Source organism: Alosa alosa, chromosome 22 (genome assembly GCF_017589495.1).
Source record: "Alosa alosa isolate M-15738 ecotype Scorff River chromosome 22, AALO_Geno_1.1, whole genome shotgun sequence".
Taxonomy (NCBI): Eukaryota; Metazoa; Chordata; class Actinopteri; order Clupeiformes; family Clupeidae; genus Alosa; species Alosa alosa.
In genome coordinates this window covers 12,226,032-12,252,200 of record NC_063210.1, presented here as the reverse complement: position 1 = coordinate 12,252,200, position 26,169 = coordinate 12,226,032, and the positions used below count along the sequence as shown (strand labels likewise).

General features: G+C 42.4%; 1 protein-coding gene across 1 annotated transcript; it reads left to right on the top strand.

Moving 5' to 3' along the window:
• LOC125287157 (elongation of very long chain fatty acids protein 6-like) lies at positions 1-22,054 on the top strand. The gene is made up of 4 exons (XM_048232715.1): positions 1-346; positions 7,780-7,911; positions 16,753-16,904; positions 17,475-22,054. Exons 1-4 carry the CDS (start codon positions 255-257, stop codon positions 17,906-17,908), a joined length of 810 nt encoding a protein of 269 aa, XP_048088672.1. The 5' UTR covers positions 1-254; the 3' UTR covers positions 17,909-22,054.
• Positions 22,055-26,169: the final 4,115 nt, after the last annotated feature.

Here is a 26,169-nt window from a genome sequence, read left to right as displayed (position 1 = left end):
GGAGACAGAGGACATCCGCTGGTCCAGCGTGCCTGCCAAGCTGTGCTGGTTGTCATTGAGTTGTCGAGGGAGTGCTGGAGGGAGCAGAATCCGATACTACATCTTTGAGAATACAATCACGTTCTATATTCAGTAGGGAAGAAGAAATCTTTGTTAGGGGCTTGTTTTACTGTTTGCAGGGTAGCATTCGCCGGCTCAGACACACGAGGGAGATTCTGCTAATAGAAACTGACTTGTCCGATAGCAACGTAAAGATGAACGAGACGGATAGTGTCCCCCTAGATGAGTATGAATTTGAGAGGTTTTTCGACGAAAAGGCGGCATTCGAATGGATGCAGGAAAATTGGTGAGTAATGATCTAAAGCTGGTAACTGATCTAACGACAGGGACATCATATCTGTTCAGGGAGAAACGGTTTACCGCTTCCTTCATATTCATTCTGCTGCGCAGCATGAGTTCAACTGTGCCCTTGGCTTCGCTCATAGTAGGCTAGTCTAGCCAGGTAAACGGCATTTTTAGTGAGACCATTCTTCTGTAATCATTTTTCAGAGCATTCCAGTGTTGTGAGTCGCGATTAACTTCGCTCAACTGGTGCTGAATGAATCAGTTCGAATTTGGTTGTATTCTACAGGCCAGGATGTCTGACTGTTTGTCATAACCCATCTATCTAACTTATGTGCGCTTTTTAAAAATAAAACTTATTTCTGTTCTTGACTTTTTGCCTGACAGGCTACTTCGCTAGAGATTATAGTTTCTCTCAACCGGTTATAGTTCATTTATTTAATTATATCTGGGGGTTACATAAGTCCACCGGACGACGTGCTCGTGACGTCAGGTACCTGATTGCTCCGCAGTCCGAACCACCCAAGGTTCTTTAACCCAGTGCTAATTGCTCTGTCTTCTTCAACTCTGTCCCAGCCAAGGGTAGAGTAGAGTTTGCGGCTGCTTGCATAAATAAGCAATCAGACAACGTTTCAATGCCACGCCTGGGTGCTATTGGCAGTGCGAATTAATTTTCTTTAAAAGGGCCTTACCACAGCCTGAGGGCACAGGAAAACAGAAACGGCGAAATATTTTTTTTAAAAATGTATTTCCTTCAGTCTGCCCCAGTTACGGTTTGATTTGTTCAGCAGAGGAATTAGTTATACTGTCGTTCTTCTGAAGTAGACTACAATGCAGTACCATATATTTTTATTGTCCGAAACATTGGAGTTCTGCAGTTAAATGCAGTACTATGTATTTCAATGCATTTCTTTGTCCAAAATATTGCATTTCCTGCATATGAACTGTAGCAATAAAAACAATTCCTCCAAAACTGCAGTGTAGGAATTGCAGGAATGTGTAAATATTGTTAGCATACAATTATTAGGCTAAATCCAAAAATTAAGTCAAACTGTATTTCATTTTCACCTAGGCATATTCTCTTTTTTCTGTCTATAACTCTTTCTGTCATTTTAATTTTCTTCCTGTTGTCTTTCCCCTGCCACTCTATTCCTCTTTTCATTCCTCTGTCTTTTGTTACAAAATTCTGAATGCCTTTTTACTTCCCCCTTACTTTATGTTAGACTTCACCTCCTCCTTTCCTCCCTCTGCTTCTCTCTCTCTCTCTCTCTCTGTCTCTCTTCCCATTTAGAGAGAGTAGAGAGGGGTGAGAGAACAGTACAGGGAGAGAGCGATTGCAATAGGGAGAGAAAAAAGAGGGAGGAAGAAGGAGCGAGAGAGAGATTGCAATAGAGAGAGAAAGAGAACGAGAGAGGGATGGTTTCCAAGGGTCCTTGAAATTCTTGAAAGCTTGTGAATTTCAGACAAAAATCACGGCTTTGATAGATTACAGGAAGTACTTGAATTTGTATACTTTGTGTCACATAGCCTACATCACTTGTAACACAGCATAATGTAGACATGGTCACACATTTAAGACTCTCTCTCTCTGTTTTCTGTAAAGCCAGCTGGTTTTCCTATTTTTGTGTGTGTTTTTTTGTATCAGAAAGGTTACCTTGAGCCGTGTCTCAAACTATGCCATGTTGGGTCCATGAATGAGATGTAATTGGGTCAGGAAAGCACTTGAAAAGTAATAAAAAGTAAATTAAATTTGATTTGTGGGAACCCTGGAGAGATCTCAGTTAGAAAAAGGATAGCGAAGAGAAGACACACTCTACTGTACAATCAGCAATTAGTACAAGTTAATATTATGAATAAGATTAAGAAAAAGATCAAATAGCACAACACTGCACATTTAACAAACGACAACCGATTTATTGATGAACTGACTGAAATGTCAACTCGTTAAGTGACCAGTGTTGATGTAAGGACGGATAAGGAACCATATTTGGCCAGGTGTAACCTGCGTCACCTGACCTTTTTGGGCGTAACGCCTTGGCAGCTGAGGGCAGGAAAGGAGTCTGCACTCATAGAACAGGTCTGTTTATATCCGTGTCAGGGTCCATGTTCAGTTAAAGCAGGCAAAATATTTTAGCCGGCACATGATACTGTTACATTTGGTTAACATATCATTTTTTGTCTTTCTGCATGCAGTTTCACAGTGTCATAGCATTGCATCACAGTCTTGTTCAAGGACATGGGCAATCTTTGTGGATGCATACACGGATAAGTCTACCAATGGACTCTGGGACAGACCTCGAATTCATCCTCGTTATTCATCTGGGTCAAATGGTGATACTCAGTCTTGGGTCATTACCAGTACCACTGTTCCTGTAGCCTGACTGGTAAACAGCACCCAGCAGGCCAGGGGTTTAGATACCCAGGGAATGCACACACTGATTAGATATGAAATTATAAAAATGTGCTTCAGTTATGTACATCACTTTTGGATAATAATACTGTAATAATAATAATAGCTTGCTTTTATATAGTGTCTTTCAAGATACTCAAGGTCGCTTAACAAAGGAGGGGAAGGGGAGCGGGGTTAGAGGCCAAAGGCCTTAGTGAATAGGTGTACATAGGACACAAACATCTGTTTGTAATGGCAATACAGCAGTGCAGTGTGTAAACAACTTAAACACCTTAAAAAGACGTGCTAGAGAGTACAGATAGAAGATAGCACACCCAGGGCCTCCCCATTTTGAGGTGCCGAACCGCAGTCAGCACAATGCAGATTACATGTTGAAATGACTGAATGGGAATGTGATTCATTCGACCCTGCCAGTGATCTCCCACCACTGCAGTCTACAGCTTACCCACTAGAGCTTAGCTGAGGCCAGTGTACCAGTCTGGACAATGGGGAAGGTTTCTCAGGTCTCTTTAAGGACCCTGTAGGCTTCTATGAAGGCATGCTATACAGAGGCGTTGCACATTCATCCTTCATTTACACGCACACACACACACAAGTACACACAAGTATATTTGACATCTGTTCACAAATCCATTCATACACACGCACACACTGACACACAAAAAACAGAAGTGTTCCTTGACTGTTTCACTCCTGCTCTCTCCAACTGTGTGTAAGGCCACACACCTCGACCTCCAGTCCTTTATGGCATCTGGCACCAGTCCAGGCTCAACATCACGTGAATGGTGTTCTAGTGACACTGCTGAAGGTGTGTGGCATCATTAGTGTTTGTAAAGGTGTATGGCACCAGTACTGTTTGTAAAGGTGTATGGCATCATCAGTGTTTGTAAAGGTGTATGGCATCATCAGTGTTTGTAAAGGTGTATGGCACCAGTACTGTTTGTAAAGATGTATGGCATCATCAGTGTTTGTAAAGGTGTATGGCACCAGTACTGTTTGTAAAGGTGTATGGCATCATCAGTGTTTGTAAAGGTGTATGGCACCAGTACTGTTTGTAAAGGTGTATGGCATCATCAGTGTTTGTAAAGGTGTATGGCACCAGTACTGTTTGTTATGGTGTATGACACCAGTAGTGTTTGTTATGGTTATGGTTACGGGATTTGGCAGACACTTCTGTCCAAAGCGACATACAAATAACAACAATACAATAGTTACATTTAACAGTAAACAATTTAAAGGTTGGTAAGACTACATTAAGGAGAATAGCAATAATAAGCAAAAATGCCAATTAAATCAATAGCCTAATAAAAAAATAAACAAATACTATAATATACAAACCATAAACGAAGTGCATGTTGAACAGATATGCCTTGTATGTGTTTGTAAAGGTGTATGGCACCATTTTTAATATAGTTTGAACCTTGATCCTCATTTTGTTAGTCGTTTTGGATCAAATGTTAATGTATTTACCACCTCCAGGTTGGATAGTCACACACTGAGCAAACGCACGCACACACACACACACACACACACACACACACACACACACACAGTGTGCAGCTTCAGTGTAGAAGCTACATGTTTGTTACAGTAGGATAATGGAGAATCTGAATCTGAGGTAGGTGTTAGTGCCAAGGGGGCTGTCACATGGAATTTGTCTTGATTGTGTGGCACAAAACAAATGCTCAAAGGGGAGCAGACAAAGACATTTTTTTCCACAGAAGTAACATAACATAGTTGTTTTGTATGATAGTGTTTGCTAAATGACAGAATGTCACAAATCTGTAAAAAAAATGGAATGCATATTTTTTACCATTTGTGATTGCAGTAGTGTGACTAATTGCAGTCACCCAGTCCAATCATATAGTTAGAGGTCCTCCTTTTACAAATGTGCCTCTCTCTCTTCCTCTCTCTGCCTCGCTTGCTTCACTGAGTGCTGGCAAGGTGCCAGCTGGACCAGAGGGTAGAGTGGCATGTGCCAAGAAGCTCACACAGTCTGAAATGCAGCTTATGGTCACACAGCACACAACTTTTCAGTTTTCTGTTCATTATTGTGGCGGGACAGATTGATGGACACAAATTACACAAAAGTCGACTGACCCAAACATCTGTTGTTGTTTTTTAAAGAAATGTGTAGCCTAAAGATGTAGTTGAGTTGTCCATTGATGTGTGTTTGGCTTTATGCCATAGACTGGGCTGGCCCTCTCTTAATTGTGCTTGCTGGTCAAAAGTACATTTGTAGTGGTCAAGGGAATCCTGGAAAAGTGATTTACTTTAAAATACCACTTTGCTTGCTTGGGAAATGTATTAAGTGAATTAAAAGTTATGGAAGTCATGGAATTTGATCATATGATTATGACATATTGGTCTATGGAAATTTTTGGTTTATGGAAAGTTAGTAAAAAGGGGGTGGGAGTTTGGATGTAGTATGCAACACGCATTGTGAACAATCACTTTGAAGTTATCCTGGGAAAGATAAGCCTTGACGTAACAGATGTAGGTGGTTGTAGTCAATCTCTTTTTTACAATCCTACGTAGAAGTGTTACACACCCACTATACAAACACATACTTCAAGTGAAGGAATTATCTGATTGGCAAGCTTTCAAAATGTCCCAATCAGAATACAGTCAAAGAGATGTCAATGAACTTCAGATATCCAATCAGGAATTTAGATCGATAGATAGAGAGATAGATAGACAGATAGATAGATAGATAGATAGATAGATAGAGATACTTTATTGATCCCTAGGGGAAATTCAAGGTCACAGTAGCATACAGACATACACACACACATTCACTAACAGCAGAAAAAGTAAGTAAAAGTATATAATATAAAAAAAACACAACTAAGCAATAAGGACTGTAGAAGATAAATAATATACTAAATATACTAAAATAAAACTTAATCTAAATCAATTCTAAAAAACAGTATCCACATAGTGGGTGATTAATCAATCAGGTGCGCTTGCAATGACTGAAGCAGGGATTGAGCATGTGGTCCTCTGTGCATAAGGTAAGGTAAGGTGCTCTTTGTGAATGAGTGTCATGGTGATGGTGCAAATGAGCAAGTCAAACAGTGCAACAGTGCAAGAATAAAGTCTATATATCTATGTATAAATAACTATATTAAGAAAGGTATAAGTGTGGTCACAGTTCGCCTGTGGCATGGAGGGAGGGGTTGTGCGTATGTGCTAATAAAGCATGTGAGGCAGAAGACAATAGTAAAGTGGCTAGTGGACAGACGGTTCAAGACATGGAGGTGGTGAAGAGGCAGACAGACTATGTGGAGAAGTCTATTTCTCCTCTTCCCTTAAGTGATGCATTGAACAGTTCAATGGCCCTGGGGAGGAATGACTTCCCGAGTCGTGCTGTGGAGTGGATGATACTCATTGTCCAAGATGTTGATCAGTTTGTTCAGGGTCCAAATACGGATTTTGTGTGAAAGGTCTATACCAGGCACGTAACTGAAGCGTTCTGTTCACAGAGCGTATATGCTGCAGCAATTAACTTCCACTATAATGCACCAGGCATTATAGGCCTTTGGTGTTTTAAGCCCCCAACGTCATCTTCCAGGCAGCGCTGCATGGAAGGTATCGTAACACCCCCAATTATCACCATTTTTGTTCGGAAATTCTAAAACAACAATGTTTTTTAACACTTCAAAATAACATTTGCTAAATGAACCTTACATTTTTCAGTAGCCATAGGTGTGTAGATTTGAACAAAATCTGGTTTGGTTCTTAACACTGCCTGAAATATCCGATTTTGTTTACCATGCTCAGAGTTATAGTGCTGGCCTGATGGATCGCCTATTTATGCCGTTTCAACGGCACATGAACGGTTAGACCGAGAATTCTCGTCATGAAATTAAAATTCCACTGGAGCTTCAAGTGTATGTGTACACACAGCCTTACAACACTGTTTACAGCTCTTCGAGTCATGGTAAAATGTCATTTTTGGTACATAGCTAACTTAGATACACCTATGGTGTGGGTGCTTGCGTTTCTTTAGGAATCCGCCGTCTTGGTTTGTATAGAAATGGATATTAAGTGACACATACACGCAAGACAGCGGAAATACGGGACCGACGGTAATAGGGGGAGTTCCGATACTATGGCTAGGCAAGGGTTAGGGTTAGGTGCCTTGAAGTCGACTGTCGCAACGCTGCCTTGAAGTCGACAGCGGGGGCTTACATGCATGCATCATACACACAAACACACAAATACGCACACACACACACACACATAAACACACACACACGCATGCGCACACACACACTGTTAATTGAAACGCAGCGCTTTCAGTTACATACCTGATGTAGCCTGGATGTCAGGGTGTGTCCCATGCATCAAGCATTTAGGAAGGCCTTGCAGCCTGGGCAGTGGCTCTGTTGGCACTTTGAGAGAGTTTTTCACGTTAGATTTGCACTTGGTGTATTAGGGCTTATGTAGGCTTATAGGGCCTTTAGAGATAAATCATTTAGTGTTTCCCATACATTGACTAATCTGTGGCGGGGCGCCATGAAATAAAAAATCGGCCGCCACACATAAATATTCTATGTTTTTAATTGCTGCGCAAATTTGTTCAAAACTGCTGCATTCAAGTTAACTCTGCTAACTCTAACCCCCGTTGTCCAAGTCAGCTACCGCCACAAATTGAATCCAATTCTGTGGGAAACACTGTCATTTGTAATGGGACACACAAAGAGAAGCTGATGAGAGGAAGAGAGAAAGTGCACAATGGATGAACTTCTGGGTTTGCTGATTCCCCGTCTCTCTCACTCTCTCTCTCTCTCTCCTTCATGCTTGCATCGCTGTTTTCTTTTTAGGGAAAAATGAGGATTTGATATATGGGATGTTGTTAATTTTTAGGGATATGTGAGGATTTGATGTATTGGATATTGTTAATGCATTGTGTGCAATACAGTGTAAAAAGCATGTAAATGAGTGTTGTTAACCTCTTCCTATCTTTCTCTCTCTCCCTGTGTGTGTGTGTTTGTGTGTGTGTGTGTGCTATGATCTAACAGGACACAGTCGTTTGTGGTATGTGCGATGTATGCAGCGGTGATCTTTGCTGGCAGGCTTTACATGCGAGAGAGGCCCAAGTTGAACCTACGCGCACCTCTGGTTCTGTGGTCGCTCAGTCTGGCTGTGTTCAGGTAAGAATACACACACAGACACACAGCCACACAAGGCACTCACCGCCACGAAAACACGCACACACACTCGACACATATATCGCATACACACGTCAAACACACATTCACAATGTTACAACAGTCCTTTTGAGTTAGTTTACCCCAAGGTCAGTTGATCCGCTCCAAAGGTCTTCATTAGCCCTCTCTGCTGATAGCAAACCAGATACTATTATGTCTGAGAGACTGGGCTTATCAAAGTTTCCAAATAAACGTCAGTCTTCCAACTACTTTCAGACAAAGCATGTTGTAGAGTAGGCCGCTTACTCTAGTCCTCTATTTTTGGCAGGTGCATATTCAAAGGGAAAGGCTTTAAACACACGTGCTATGATGTGGTCTTGCCATTCTCAAGCTAAATTAGGTCAAACTGGAGTTTCAGAGTCAGCTCCCTCTCTCTCTCGCTCTCTCTCTCTCTTCCTCACTCTATTCCTCTCCATCTGTGAGTTATTTACACATAAATACATACATACATAATACATATCCTTTAGCCATAGCTTGTGAGATCACAGATGTGGAATACATACAGTACATAGGTATACAGTTTATAATACACTTGATGTATTAATGGAGTGAAGTCCTCCATCATGAAGTGCTGTTCCTGTTCCTGTTCCATTGAGTGTCTGTTGAAGGGTGAACTCATTGGCCTGGTCAGCAGCAGTAGCTACTTTGTGCTGTGCTCAAGCTTTTGGGGCTGTAAAGTGCTGCATTTGGACCAGGCCCATGTGTCTAATGGCTGCTTTAACCCATTTACTCAGACAGGGGGAGTGTGGTCTGAGTGCACACAATCACTTTTATACGCATGTACACACATAGAAAAAATGGATGTATCCTCACAGATACTTCTAGAACACGCACACACATGCACTCACACACACACACAGGCTGTTATGCCCTCTTGCTGAGTGCCTGTGTAATCCTAATCTCCAAAACATGGCTCACTCCCCCACCAGCCCCTCACACACGCACGCACGCACGCACGCGCGCACACACACACACACACACACACACACACACACACACAGAAGTGGAGACTCTGATCGGTGGGGTGGTTTAATCAGGTTTTACTAAAAGCCATACTTATTATGAAAGAATCTAAAATTCCATGTTTTGATGTCTAGGGCTGTTACTGATATAGGTGGTGTTTAAGATTTTTTCTGCTGTATTGTTTCAATATTGAAATCTGAAGAATATTAAAGTCATCATTTTGGTATTGTGACAACACTACGCCCTGCCCCCTCACTGCTCTGGTAGTGACTATGCATTTCCTTGTTTATACAGAATGTATCTGATTTGTTTGTGTGAGTGTGTGCGCGCCCGCATGCGCATGTACATGTTTGAGAGTGTCATGTTACGAGATCTGGGAAATGGCCACTCGTAGTCAGCACTGATCTTCTCATCTTTTGCTTTTTTTTGTTCAAGATTGATAGGGCAGATGAGAGATCAATGAGCACTTTTACACACACACACACACACACATCATGCATGCACACTGATGGTAATTTTGATACCACAGATGCATGCAGAAGAACCAGTCAGGCAATGGTAAAAATCAGGTATGGAGATTTATTCACAATGACGCACATCAAGGGAGAGACAGCATGCCTTCACATAAAGATCCACCATCTGATCTCACTGAAGAAGTAAGAAGTCAGCGTTTAAGTATAATTTCAGGTTGCCGAGAGATGACATTGGTCATCCCAGTTTACGTGGACCACACTGAATCAGACCCTGATTAGTGCCACCCTGGCAATCCAGAGCAGATAGCTGCTGATGCAGGGATACATGCATGCAGAACTGTGACACCCAACAAAAACATGACATTCTCCTTATCTCTGAAGATTTAGCCACACAAAAATATATTCAGGAACGGTACAGGAACAGAATCAAATGATACTGTAAGTCATGTCATATGTGGAATTCTATCCAATCATAATTCTGACTGTAAACATATGGATGAAGTATTAAGTAGCATAAGGACATAAACTGCTTATAACTATAAAAATCATAAGACATTAATTCTGATTTCAATACTCTGCCATCCTGGCTCCTGAGGTGTGTTCAAATTCCTTGAACAGAGGCGAACATTTGCAGCGAACTTGCTCTAACCTATGTTTGCGAATTTAAGTGCCCCTCTGATCTATAACTGTCGTGCTGAAACAAACCACACCCTTAAATAAGGAAATGCAGTCACTGGCAGACCTTGTATTCACCAGAAGATTGTTATCATTGTTTTTTTTGCATACTTTACCAAAGTGAGATAGAGAGAGAGAGAGAGAGAGAGAGGTCTGCATACTGCACTAAAGAGCCAGGCTTGTTAGTATGGTAGTCTGAGCACATGCTCACTTGTAATGATGTCGCTCCATCATACATTAGGGCTCTGCATCTAATCGAATTTCAAATATGACTTCCAATCATTCCAATGAAAGCCATAATGCAATGAGATGCAACTGTTATTTTTCCGCAATCCTGATATTTGCTAAGGTATAAAAACATTGTACCCCTTTGCTTTTGGTTTGAGTTCGACCAGGGTCATTTCCTGAACACACCCCATCTATCTCGCCCACTCACTTCCTCTTAGCCTCTTCACTGTCCTGTCTGATTAAAGACATACCCCCACCCAAAAACACATTCTAATGCAGCATACCACATTTCTCCACCTACAAGTTCAACACCAACACGGAAGAGTAGTGTCCCTGATGTGCTGGGTCCAGAATCTCTTAAAGGACACTCAAACCAATAAGACTCCTCTTGTTCTCCTGCTGTTCACATAAAGAGCCCTTTGTCAGCGGAAAGGGCATGTAGTGTTCCTGCATTTCTAAGAATGGCTCTGAATACACTAGAGAAGACAGCCTCAATGAAGAGGTCTTGTTATCCAAAGTTTTGATAATAATAATTCTCAATTCTCTTCGGCTTAACTCCCGGAAGAAGGCATGTAGCCGAAACGCATTGGAGTTTTTTAGAAGGTTAACTTGACCAAGCCATGATAATAAAGGCTTTTTAACTTTTGCAATAGAGAGTGCCTTGGAGTTTTTTGATTCTTGGCATTTAGGTCCCATCCAAAGAGCACCTCTGACTTAACCAAACTTTAGAGTCCAGGAAGCGCTCCTCTACCCCCATTTTTTGTTAAATAATAAATCTCATTTGGAGCTGGGGAGCCCTTATGTGTTCCAGATTCCTGCTGCCGTTGTATTCGATTAGATTCAACTTTATTGTCATTGTGCAGAGTGCAAGTACAAAGACAACGAAATGCAGTTTGTGTCTAACTAGAAGTGCAAAAAAGCAGAAAAGTGCAATGTGATATACAAAGTATAAACAGGTGGTGCATAGACAAGATAAGAAATATAGTGCCGTGTAGACAGTAGTAAACAGTTGGTTTACAGAAGGTGGTTTAGACTAGTATAAATTAAATATGAACATGTGCAGTGTATTAGCAATTACCTTATAAGAGCAGAATAAATATGGCTATGCATTTATGTAAAAACACATTCAGAAGCCCCTGCTCAAGTTTAATTTTAAAAAGCACACTACCCACAAATCCGCCAACAAATGGTCACAGACACAATACAAATGGCCCATCCAACAGCAGTATATAGTATGCGGCATGTCATTGGGGTTATCAAGTGGGCACCCTCATTCACCAATGTTTCGTTAAGTTAGGCCCACGACACCTCATGAAGGCTTAACAGTGAAACCAGCGTCCTGGAGACACTCCCCTCCATGCTGCCACCATATTACCACATTAAAATATCCAATACCCAAAATACTCTTAACCAGCCCAGGCATGGTCAAGGTTGGCTAGGTTGGTCCGTCCCGTTGATGTGGACTGAACCATAGCGATAAAAACCCTGGCCAACCAACCATCAACCTAGGCACAGCCCATCACAAAGACAAAACAAATTAGCCAGTTTGCTTAGGCCCCATCACAAACACAAAACAAATTAGCCAGTTAGCTTACGCCCCATGCTGCCACCATACTACCACAACAAACATCCAAATACCCTTAACCAACCTAGGCATGGTCTAAGTTGGCTAGGTTGGTCCGTCCCGTTGATGCGGACTGAACCATAACCCATAAAAAACCTTAGCCAAGTACCATCAACCTAGGCACAGTCCATCACAAACACAAAACAAATGAGCCAGTTAGCTTACCTTAGCTTGCGCCCCAGGAAGGGTAACTTCTCCTTACCCACAACCATTCGCTTGCCCGTTCTGCTGCTTAAGACATGTTACTAACCACCTGCCTTAGACTTCGACCACAAATGCCCAATTCAGAGAGCAAGCCAATAGCAGATCTGGCCACAAACCCACGTGCACCGATTTCAATAGACCTTAATCGTGGACTCCAACCTCACTTAGCTGCCTCCTCTGCTATTTCAGTGTATTTAGCTCTATTCAGCTCATTGGCCACTTCCACTCTTGTCTTCCCAAGGAACAGTGAGTTCAATGAATAAACTATCTTCTCTGAATCCGACCATAGAATTATGTCGGGTCGTAGCTTAGTACTCACTATATGTGGAGGTACCGCCATCTGCTGGCCAAGATCAACCTTCATTTCCCAGCCCACCCATTTTTTTCAACAGGCGGTTTTACACCTGGCCTTCATGAGAACAAGGTTTATCCCCTGACGCATTACAAAGTTAATTTGCCTTACCCCTTTACCAGCTGCTAATGAATTGACTTCTCTCCTTTTTATCCTCTATTGCGGCTGCCACACATTTCAATACCTGGTTATGACATGCATTATACGCCCTGGGTGAGACTTACCTTGCACCCTGATAGGATATGGTGGAGACGGCCCACACACGAGCAAAGTATGCATTTATCATCCTCACCAAACCATTGACTTAAATTCTTGGGAGATGGGAGCACATCATATGTAGCACCTAACATAAATCTGATTTTACCAGCTTCCATGCCCCATTGATCTTTCCATTTAATCCGTCTTTTTTCCACCCCTTCCCAGTTCACCCACTGCCCTTGTTCTGCCTGCGACACTGCCTTAGTACATCTTACAGCCTCCTCCTGTCTATGCATTTCCTCCACTACCATTTTCCTCTTTTCTCCTGCAGAAGCCTTCCTCCACAAGGGTTTACTTACACCCACCCCTAGACCCCCCCGCCCGTGCTGCACATGGCCCATTATATCCCTATGCTTCAATACTGATTGAGCTTGCTTAACTGCCTGCTCTGGGTTCCACTTCCTCCCTGCATTAACTGTGGGTGCAACTTTCCTCACCACTGGGTCCTTGTACTGAGTAAGAGTCATTTCCAATCTAGCCTTAGCACAATTTAATTCCTCTGTCAGACTAGATATTGGCAACTCTACAATACCCTTCCCATACAAGGCTACACTGCTTAAGCAGCGTGGGACTCCGAGCCATTTTCTGACAAAGGAGTTGATCATTTTTTCCAACCTCTCTACCTTTGACAGAGGAACTTCATAAACTGTCAATGGCCACATTAGCCGAGGCAACAAACCAAACTGCAAACACCACAGCTTGAGCTTACCTGGCAGCCCTGACTGTCAATTTTTGCAATACCTTGCCTAGTGACCTGTCTCAAGTCTTCAACCTGTGATTTATCACTAAGGCTTGCATCATACCACCTTCCCAGACTCTTCACTGGTTTCTCCAGAACTGTGGGAATCACCTCCTTATTTATAGCAAACTTCTTATCTATTACCTTCCCTTTAACAATTGAGAGACTCCTATACTTACTTGGCTTCACCTTCATTCTGGCGCATTGTAGATTACTATTTAACTTATCCAGCAACCTGTTGGTGCATGGAACTGTTGACGTCAAGGTTGTCATGTTGTCCATGAAAGCCCTAATCGGGGGGAGGCGTGGCCCTCCCTGCAACTTCTCCCCACCCACTACCCATTTTGAGGCCCTAATGATGACCTCCATTGCCATTGTAAAAGCAAGTGGGGAGATGGTACATCCGGCCATGATTCCTATCTCAAGTTGTTGCCACCCTGTGGTGTAATCAGCTGTAGTAAAACATAATTGAATATCCAGAAAGTATGCTTTTAATGCTACCTGGGATTCTGAAAAAAATCAAAGGCCTCCCACAACAGACTATGCGGCACAGACCCAAAAGCATTAGCCAAATCCAAGAACACAACGTGCAGGTCTCTCTTCTCAAGCTTTGCTAATTGAATTTGGTGCCAAATCATGCTGGTATGCTCTAAGCACCCGGAGAAGCCAGGAATTCCAGCTTTTTGCACCGTGGTATCAATTAGTTTATTCCTTTCAAGGTAATTTGTCAGTCTCCGTGCCACCACACTGAAGAAAACTTTCCCTTCAACATTCAGTAGACTAATTGGCCTAAATTGATTAATCTCCACTGCGTCCTTTTCTTTGGGAATAAATATTCCCCCAGCCCTCCGCCAAGCCTTGGGAATACTCTGCTTTTTCCAAACTATCTGTATTAATTGCCATAGAAATCTTAAAACATCTGGTGCACTCTTATACAACGGTGGGGCACTCCATTAGGTCGGGGCTGAAGAGGCCCTTGCGCGTTTATTACTTCTTGCACCTCTTTCCACCTTGGTGGACTATCGTCGCATTGGCTACTTAATTCACCAATAGGTGGGATATCCGCAGGAAGTACCATCTCTCTGAACCTCTCCCTATCTTTGTGCACTCCCCTCTAAATGCTCCTCAAGCTTCTGCTTAGGTTCCAAAGACTACCACTCTTCTGCATTACGAATAAAGACTTAACAAACTTAAATGGGTCTTTATAGAATGCTAGTCGAGCTCGTGATTTCTTCTTCCTATTTTTCCTAATATTTTCAGCTCTTCTTAGCACTGCCAACCGCTCCCTCACATCTGCCTGTAGACAGTCAATACCTTCCTTCTCATCATCTGTAGCTTTTCTCCACTGCTTCTTAAGCTGCCTCCACTCCTTGATAAGTTTATCTATCTCCTGCTGGCGCCTAGATTTGACTACCTCATGTTGCCGTTTTGTCCTTATCTCAATAGTTCCAAATCTTTCCTTACCATAGCTATAAATAATGTCTCCCATTTTCTCTAATTTGCTTTCAGCCGTCCCCTTGAGCTGACCCAGGATACTGACCAAATCACTATTAACATCTTCCCACATTCTACATTCTGCTGCACCCGGCCATCTAATCCCCGGCCTATGACCATTAATCTTCTCCCTCCTTGGCTGACTGGCCTCTCTTTCTGCCTCAGTGCTAGAACTTTCCTTAACAACAGGGGTACTGATGTCCTGCGAACTGTGGGTTTCTTCCTGTCGCTGAACTTCAACCGACTGACTTGATGCACTTCTTAAGAAATAGCTATCAATGCGGGGACCCTGTGTTCCCTCTACCAAGCACTTCTTTTTCCCTTGATGAATTTTCAGGCCCTTTAGACTTGTAACCTTCTGCCAACCACACACACACATCTGCAGCTTTTTCTCAGTTTTCTCTGAACTAGTGGCTTCCACAAACATGTTTTCCTTACTCGTAATCAAATTCGTTCCAGGGTCAGTAACCATGTCTATCACAAGTGACATGCTCTCGCTGACTCTAGGGGTATTTTGACTATTTCAAAGTGATTCAGAGCTAATGGATGTTGTCTGTCTTAATAAGGTGTGTGAGAGTAGGTCCAGTTCTTTCACTGAACAGTTTGTGTGAAGACAGACAGACACTGAGTATTTATTTGATCACATACTACATAGTAACTCACACAACACGTTTCAGTCAGACGTGATTGCTGCGTCCACACTGTACGTTCAACTGCTCACACTGTAATCGAGCCAAGCAACATGTCTGAAATGCCAGAAATCCAGATCGGCTCAGAGATGGAATGTAGATTGTTGCTATTCAAACTTTCTCTGACCTGACTGACTCTGTGCTAAAATGGTGTGGCATAAGGTGTCAACACTCGTATTTCATGTGTCACTTTCTCTCTAAATCTTGGTCTCTCTCTCTCTCTCTCTCTCATTTCTCTCTCTCGATCCATCTCTTGCTCCTCCTCCTCTTTTTCTCTCTCTCACTTCCTCCTTTCCCCTCTCCAAACCAATCTCTCTTTCACTCTCTTTTTCTCTCTTCCTCCTTCCCCCTCTTCAAACCAATCTCTCTCTTTCACTCTCTCTTTTTCTATCTTCCTCCTTTCCTCTCTCCAAACTAATCTCTGTCTTTCTCTCTTTTACTCTCTCTGTCTTTCTCTCTTTCTCTCTCTCACTTTCTCCTTTCCCCTCTTCAACCCCCTCCTCTCTTGCTCCTTCCCTTCTCTTTCTCTATCTTTCTCTCACTCCTTCCTTTTCCCTCGCTAAACTCCACTCTCTCTCTTTCTCTCCATCACTCCAACTTTTCTCCTCGGGTCTCTCACTCCCTCTCTCAAATTCAAGTCCAAATTCTGGTTGCTTACGTAATTAGCGTGACTCTAGATGCAGAGTAGCCATTGTGGGCAGCCGTGGCCCACTGGTTAGCTGGACTTGTAGCCGGAGGGTTGCCGGTTCGAGCCCCGACCAGTGGGCCGCGGCTGAAGTGCCCTTGAGCAAGGCACCTAACCCCTCACTGCTCCCCGAGCGCCGCCGTTGAAGCAGGCAGCTCACTACGCCGGGATTAGTGTGTGCTTCACCTCACTGTGTGTTCACTGTGTTTGTTTCACTAATTCACCGATTGGGTTAAATGAAGAGACCAAATTTCCCTCACGGGATGAAAAAAGTATACATACTTATACTTATACTTATTCTAGAACATAGAAGAATGTACTCAGTGTGTGATATCATAGCAACATAATGAGAACTAATCTCTCTATATCTCTCCCCCACTCTTCCTCTCTCTCTCTACAGTATAATTGCCACACTGAGGACAGGAGGCTACATGCTGCATGTGCTATGGAAGCAGGGCTACAGGCAGTCTGTGTGTGACACCAGCTTCTATAGCGCCCCCGTCAGCAAGTTCTGGGCATACATGTTCGTCCTCAGCAAACTGCCTGAGCTGGGTAAGACTAGACACACACACAGAGACACACACACACACACACACACATCTGAGGATGATTTTTAGGGCGTGTGTTTGTGGCGTGTTGTAATTGTGGTTGTAGTGTGTGTAGCGAGTTATGAGTTTGCAGTGCAGTTGATTCACTGGCCCACATCTCTGCCACCTTCCTCCACTCATCCTGGAGTGTTTGTCATGGCGGCTGTTGCCATAGCATCTCTGTGTCATCTCAATGTCATCTCCCCTCATATTATGGTCGTTCCAGTGTCCCTCCTCAGTCTCATCTTTTAATGGCTGTTGTGGAAATGGAAAAAAGATGCTGAGGTGGCACTTAATGGAATAGTGTGTGTGTGTGTGTGTGTGTGTGTGTGTACTTCTGATCCTGTAGACATCCTGTTTACTACTGGAATGACTCTTTAAGGCTATCTGAAGTGGCAAGTCGCCTATCTACGTTCTATAACAGTTTTAGACCATACATTGAGTTATTTGGGGTTTTCCTCTCCTCCATTTTTCTCTCCTCCTATTCTCTCTCTCTTTCCCTCTCTCTCTTTCTCTATCTCTCTCTGGTCTGCAGGTGACACGGTGTTCATCGTACTGCGTAAGCAGCGCCTGATCTTCCTGCACTGGTACCACCACATCACCGTACTCATCTACTCCTGGTACTCCTACAAGGACCGCGTGGCCGGTGGCGGCTGGTTCATGACCATGAACTACGGCGTCCACTCCATCATGTACAGCTACTACGCAGCCCGCGCCGCCGGCCTGCGCGTGCCCCGACCGCTCGCCATGGTCATCACGGCCTCGCAGATCATGCAGATGGCCATGGGCCTGGTGGTGCTGTTGTCCGTGCACCTCTGGCTCGACGAACGCGTCTGCCCGAGCAACATGCGCAACATTGTCTCGGGCACCGTCATGTACCTCAGCTATCTGGTGCTCTTTGTCTGGTTCTTCTACAAGAACTACGTCAAGAGCGAGAAAACGACGACGAAAGGGGTCAAGGCTGAGTAAACCACCCCACCCACCCCCCAACCAGGAACATTATTACCAGTAATAGCCCCCCTCCCCCACCAATGATAGATTTTCCACCCAAGACTTACTCTATCTCAAACCACTGACCAACAAGAGGCCAGTGATGGCTGTAGCATATTAGTCATGTTTCCATAACCTCCACCACCACCACCCAACTCCCTTAGAAATGACACAATTTTAACCAAAACCTCACCTATCCACTCAGCAGTATGATCACTTTTAAGGAGAGGACCCTATGAGAGGACCATGAAGAAGCCTGTCCACAACCCCATAGAGACATTTTCATCTAAGAGGAGATGATTTGGACTCACAGCTGGGCCACATCGGGTCCGCGACTGAAGCGCTCCGTTCGTGGAGCGTAAAAATAGTTTTAGAGGACTGGTCTAATAATTTTGGAATGTACGCACTGCTATCACATCTGATGTAGCCAGGTCTATTGATTATAGTGGAAGCTGATTGGTGCAGCAGACGCCCCATGGACAGAACGCTTCAGTTACGTGTCTGGTGTTTCCTGGCTGTTAGAAAAGACAATGCCATTTAAGTGGACGCCATTGGGTAAAAATGTAAACATGTAAACAAAGCCTTCTCCACATGTGTGTGTGTGTGTGTGTTGGCAGGAGGTCATGATGAAAGTGTGTTTGAAGATATGGTATGTGTGTGTTTGAATGTACGCACACCTATGTCTCTCTGTGTGTATGAGTGTTTGTGTGTGAGTGAAAGAGAGAGAAAGAGAGCAGTAGAATGTAGAAAAAGTAAACAATAGAAAAAGTAATTAGCGCTGTATTTGACTACTATCTTAAAGGGACACACACGGTGAATCTCATAGCCATAGGTGTACAAAAGCCAGTTAAAGCCACTTCTTTTCTTAAGAAATGTTTACAAACCACCACAGTGCAGACAACTGTCTCCGTCCAGAGATTTTGTTGTTTTGGAACATGTCTGTGTTTAAAAGTCTATGTGACCACTGGAGAAAGGACTTTTTTTCCTTCACCAGACTGTGATTGTTTAATTGTCTAACATGATGAAGGTGTTTGAAAAAAGTGTGTCTGTGATGGTGGAATATAGAAAATCTTTGGATGTTATTTGTTGGTGTTGATTGCAGAGAATTTGTATATTGTGTGTGTGAACTCTTATCACACTTATCTGATAACAACAGCAAGGGGATGAATGCACTGAAACTCCCAGTTGTCAGGACAACAGAGAATGAATGCACTGATGATCTTATCAAACCTCACCTGTCCGTCCGCCAACACCTGAGCGTGCTGAAGAATGAAGTAGCTTCTATGTCTGTTAGTGTACGTGTGTGTGTGTGTGAATTGCTTGCGGTTGAATGCAGACATGTACAATATGTTGTGACAGAGCACACCTTGCTGTTACAAAAGAAAATTCTGCAAGGAATTTTTCACAATATGTGCATTTCTCATTAAAGCTGCTCATGTGATGGCTTAGATAAGTGTCAAGATATCTCAACAGCTTATAGAGTGTTTAAAAAGTAAAGAATATCAGCGTACTCTGGTCAAATATTAATTGTTTATTAGGAGCGAGTGACTCGTTTCGCCGTTTGCTTCCTCAGGTTGGCTTCCTCTTAGAGCTCAGCTTAGAGAGTGTTACCCAAAGTCAGATATCCATCTCTCAGTTTCGCACGTAGTAGTTTGGGGCGGTTTACAGGGTGTGTTGTGGGTTTTGAACAGGTCCGTCTCTGTCAAAGGAGATAATAATCTGAGATTTCCACTGCGATTGGTGATGTTGCAATAAGAATCATTGGAAACACATTCCCACGTCACTCACACAAACCTGGCTCACCTCTCCAGAGCGCTCTGAGAAACGAAATGAAGACCGCAGCTTCACATGTGTCAACCTGTCGTTGTTCCGCCTAGCACCTTAGGAAAGCTTGACTTTCTTTGTTTTATTTGTTTGACTTTTGATTTATAATCTGTTTTGTTTTTGTAAAATGGGCTCCAACCCCTGTAACAGCCCTAAAGAGGGGGGGTCATTCCAAGTACGTGGTTTAGTGACTTACCCTCACAGCAGTGGTGTAGTTTACGTGACTACGCAGTATACCCTCTTAAAAAGCATCACAAACTCAGTATACTTAAAATGAGCAAGGATACGTACAGTATTAACATTTGGGGTTGATCACAGTATACCCACTACAGCTAACTAGACTACACGACTGCCTCAGAGTAAGTTAACTTAGATCCCTCGAGCCACAAGCATAGCTGGCCCTGACCTGATCTGGACTCTCTCGGACTCTCCAGCGCATTGCAGCTCCCCCACACCAATCTTAGCCAAGACCTCACAGACGGAGGAATTGTCCTGGTTAGTGAGAGAGAAACAGAGGGAGGGAAATAGAGGGAAAGAGAGAGAGAGGGTGGGGGAATGAGAGGAGGGCAGATTACCACAGTGGGAATCAGCAGTGCATCAGAACACAATGCTCATTGTACATTACTAGAGTGATATCATGTGGAATGTATATATATATATTAACAAAATATATAGAAAACACCATAGACAAATTGGGTTGAGTGCTATCTCTGTCCTTTCTTAAAAGCACCAGAGCTGGGAAATGGTATTAAGGTTCTCTCCGCACATGTGTCTTACTCTCCCCATCCTGCCGCTCAGGCTCCTCAACACAAACAATGTACTTGGGTCATTGGGAGGACCATTGTCCTCGGTATAGATATCACCCATCACCACTGTGTCCTCAAACAGTTCAATGTCAACGAGGCTGGGACTTGACGTCAGTGCTACCATTTGCCATTTATAGTTGAGAGATTGGGGAAAAACCTAAAAGAATAGTAAAATAGTAATGGCTTTAGTGGCCACAGTGCCATTGTATGCATCTGAGATCTCAGTCCCAGGACAGTGGAGGGTTGGTTTAATGTACCCAGGGAGACACATCTCACCTCTTAGTGAAGAGCATGGAGAATGGGATGCTAGGCAATGAGCTGTATAGGCATATGATAGACCCATTCCTTTAACCATGATTACAGACCCGTCCAATTTCTGGTAGTCTTTAATTCATAAGACATAATGAAATCAAATCATTTGGTCATTCTTTTGGTTAACTCAGATTTGATATAGTTTCACTTTATTTTTCAAGGAGGCTTTGTGTTCTTGTTACTTTGTTAATAGTTTGAAGTAATTTCCCATGTACAGTACCAACCAACTGCAACGCATATAGGCCGCAGGACAGTGTTTTATGCAAATGACCACATCCACGTATTAACCGCAGTGCCCAGAGGCCCAATGAATCACAATCTGATCAGTGCTTTAATCAGAAAGAAGAATGAAGAAAAGAAGCCAGCCTAGCGTATTGCCTTGTATAGCCAGCCCTTGTGTATTAGAACCTCATAGCTGAAAAGATAGATCAAAACCAGTGTATAAACCTCGGGTCTTAGGCAGGAAATTACTGAGACGTGCATTGAATAAGTAGACTAAAATAAAGTAAGGCCTCCACTTCTCTGTGTGGTCTATGGTTTTGACTCACAGTAAAGCCCACAAACTTTTCCTGTTGTGTGTGTGTATGTGTATTCAGGTCCATTTACCCCCTGAGTTACTGTTTTTACTCATTCCTCACTTGTATTAAGAGACAATGATGATTGATTATAGTCATACTACTTGGTGTACATACCATGTGATTTACCCCACTCCCTCAACAAGAGTGTTTTGGCATTCCATACACTACATATGCTACAAACAGATGCTACATATAATACATGAAACACACAGGGAATTTCATGCATAAGGCCATGCACAGGTGACTGCCAATCTGTGATTTGTTTTTTCTACTGACAGGTATACACAGAACAGTTGTGGGGTTTTTTTGTAACTGTTGACTCACTTGTGTGCTGATGTGGATGCATTAGGTTACAGAATGTGACAAACACACAAACATACACAATCACATACACATATGCACACACACAACCTAGAATGTACCTGATAGGGATTGGATACAGAGCTGCTTTCTTGAAGTCTATATATCTGTCCACATGCCCAACGTGTGCCATGTTACAGATGTACAAGGGAAGAACATCTAAAGGGCTTCCATGTCATTTTTTATTTTAATTTATATGTGATCATGTACTGTAAATGTAACAATAAAGCCATGTTTTGAATGACTAGGGATCTGTCCTGTGGTGTCTTGGAACATATGTGAAATGTGTACATTTTCAATAGCATTAGGTGGTAAGTTAGTAAGTACTGTAGGTTAGGCAAATACGTGAAGGTTATTTAACTTTTTATGGCTGCAAGTTTTACAACAAAAAACAGTAATGAATACAGTAGTGTATGTGACTGTACTGTAATCAAATAAAAAAACTACAATATGGTAAAAAATATATACATAATTGCAAGGAATGGGATGGCAGATTTACAGATCCTGGATCTGTCCACATACAGTCACCTCATCAACATCAATGAAGTCATAGCCTCCTCAACTCCATTATAACAGACTGATTAAATCATTCCAGATTGATCAAACATCTAATGTGCAATAATGCTCTATACACTGATCACTTTATTTTAAATATGTATTTTTTACACTTTTACGGTTATATATTTATCTTAAATTCAGATTGATCAAAACTAATTGAATATTTAATTGAACTTTTGTTATATATTTATCTTAAAAATGAATTTAAAAGTGTTCATAGTTTCAGAAAGTGCTTCAAATGTGTCAAGGCAGGCCTCTGGCATTTCTCAGAGCCTCTGGAATGTCAGAGCCGATTCCGCCCTCTGGTGGACCAAAAGTGTACTTGATAAAATGTTCACTTTATTACTGTAAGGTTTATTTTTTAGACATGTACAGTGCACATTAATGAACGTAAAAATATAAATGAGCCAGAATTAGCTAATGGATATTTTGCATCTCTTGTCCATGGGCCGATGTTAACTAAAATAAACTCTACACACATCATTGCAGACCTAAAAGATAAAATTACACTTTACACATAAGCAGTGTTGGGAGGGTTACTTTCAATACGTATTCAGTTACAGAATACAGAATACATGCCCAAAAATGTAGTAACGTATTCTGAATACTTAGATTACTTCCGCATTGAATTGCATTTTATAAGTGTAGGAATGCGGCCATCAAATCCTGCTTAGGCCTACTAAACAGTAGCCTGACGAGCCAGACCCACATTAAAATGTAGGGTCTGGGCACTCACCGTTGGCAGTGCTCAGTCCGAGGGGCGCGATAATCGGTTGTCTTTCAAATTCCCTCTGCACGCAAAAGGACAGCGCTATCCCATGCGTTTTCCCACCAGCTGAGCTAGTTGGCCGGTTCAAACTTTTGCCAACTTAAAACGAAGCCAACGGAGAGTTGCTAGACTAGCACTGAGGGTGCGTCTAGATTTCTAGGCTAACTAAACAGGCCTATTCTGGTGTGTTCTTCTGTTCCAAATGGCTGACGTGTTAGGCCCACATACGAGAATGTAAAGTCAACTAAGCTACGTGATACAACTTTAAGATAGCAAGGTGACCACTAAAACTACAGCAGGCGACGGCTAATTAAAACAAACAAAATAAATAGGCACTTTAAGGGAGTAGCCAGAAATTATAATTAAGGTGTTCCTGGGAGTTCGGTGGCATCAACCCAGTACAAGTGAGGGGCACATATGACCGGTGGAACGCAAATTACCTGTAAATGTAAACACTATGGGCTACTGTATATCAGTGCTCTCAAAATGAACGTGATCGCGTAATGACAATCAAAACCGCACGTTAAAATATGCTACTGGCAAGAAGGCTTCAGAGGCTGCACCATATAATTCATTTTAAAATGTAAATGTAGATCAAATTAGAAAAAATAATAATCCATAAAGCTATTTTAAGTTAGAATAAAAAACTTAGAATGCAGTGCCTATTTTAGAGATTGGTTTTATTGTAGGTCTAAATCAACACGTAACTTGGCTTTGTTTATTGCTTAGCAAACTGTGTAACCGATTGGCCGAAGTAGCCTGAGCTATTAACCCATTTCACCCCATCGGTCACAATTGTGAGCCTCTAAAACTGTAACTGGGGAATATCCCAATACTCTTTCAGTAAATATTGAAACAATAGAGTGTTTCAATGAAATGTGTGCCGTGTCAAATGTTTTGAGTAAATGGTCACATGACCAGAGCTGTTTACTTCCTGGTTGCACCTTAAGAGGATGATGGCCTCAGCTCCCAAATAAAAGGTTTTTAAAGTATGTTAAAATAAACATAGGACAAATATTTTTTGTACACATGGTCTTTAAGGTGTCGAGTTATGATATATACATCTATAATTATTCAAATGTCGTTGGTGTGTTTGCTGAATGAGTAAACATGTTAACGGTCACAATAGTGACCGGTGGGATACAATGTTGTATCTAGATGCACACATACTTCTACACCTACAAACACACACACACACACATATACATACTCATACATACACACATACAGAGACATACACACACACTTACACACACTCACACAGATATACACACACACACAGATATACACACACACAGACATACACACACACACACACACACACACTCACACACACAGACATACACTCACACACATACACATGTACACATATTCATACACAGACACACACAAATACACACATACACACAGATATACATTAACAAACACAGATATACACACTCAGACATACACTCACACACAGACAAAAACACACACACAGACATACACACTCAGATACACACTCACAGACATACACACTCACATACAAACACAGACATACACACTCAAGGTGACTTCACATTGCACGCGACATGCACTTTGCCTGCTGCTCACACACCCACCTGCAGATACACACACACATACATATATGCATGTGTGAGTATGTCTGTGTGTGTGTGTGTGTGTGAGTGTATCTGTGTGTGTGTGATGTGTGAGTGTGTGTGTGTGTGTGTGTATCTGTGTGTGTGTGAGTATCTGTGTGTGTGTGAGTATCTGTGTGTGTGTGTGAGTATCTGTGTGTGTGTGGAGTATCTGTGTGTGTGAGTATCTGTGTGTGTGTGAGTATCTGTGTGTGTGTGAGTATCTGTGTGTGTGTGAGTATCTGTGTGTGTGTGAGTATCTGTGTGTGTGTGAGTATCTGTGTGTGTGTGAGTATCTGTGTGTGTGTGAGTATCTGTGTGTGTGTGAGTATCTGTGTGTGTGAGTATCTGTGTGTGTGTGAGTATCTGTGTGTGTATTTACCAGGAGCTTCGGCTCGTTAAAATAGAACCCTGAATGTGTATGTCTGTGCGTGCGTGTGTGCCTGCATGTAGTTGTGATATATATATATATATATACACACACAGTATCTGCATGGGGTGTGAGTGTTAGTGTGCATAGTGTGTGAGTGTTAGTGTGCATAGTGTGTGTGTGTGTGTGTGTGTGTGTGTGTGTGTGTGTGTATATATACACATACAAACAACATGCACACTAACTCACCCCATGCAGATACACAGACAGACCATATACACTAACTCACAACTACATGCAGACACACACGCACATACACATTCAGGGTTCTATTTTAACGAGCCGAAGCTCCTGGTAAATAAACAACGTTTACATATTTTTCATATTTGTTATTGCCATTGGTCTCAGTGTTCATATCAGTTTGAAAAGTCCTGTAAGAATACCTTTATTTTAACAAAAAAGCAATTTGAGCAACCTTTAATTGAGTATACGCACAATTGTGACCAGTAATAAAACTCAGTTTTTCATCTACTTTTCTACATAAAAAAAAAAAGGAGTTACCTCCACTTACTTTACTCCTAATTTGCTGTGCAAACTGTCAGGATTGTGCAGGAGGACCCAAGTGCAAGACTCAACCAGGCAGACTTACAGACAAAACAGAATTTATTTTAAACACAAACTTTACATTTAAAGAATTTCTTACTTACATACAGGACTTTGACTAGACAAACAGAGAGACGATCCGAACAGGAGCAGAGAAACAGGAGGGTAGAAATACACAAAGCAATTAACAGAGAGACAGAGGACTGGATGAAACCAACGAGACAATAACAGGGAACAGGTGAGGAGGCAGAAATGGAGGGAAAACAAACAAGACAGGAAGCACAGACCAAATAAGGAGACAAAGACAGATGACAGGCAGGTAACACAAAGCACATGGGGAACAGGCAAAAACAAACACAGGACAATACACAAAATGGCCACCAGGGTGGCACAAACTCCAACAGTCCGGGCCAGATCCTGACACAAATGGTCATTTCAGGG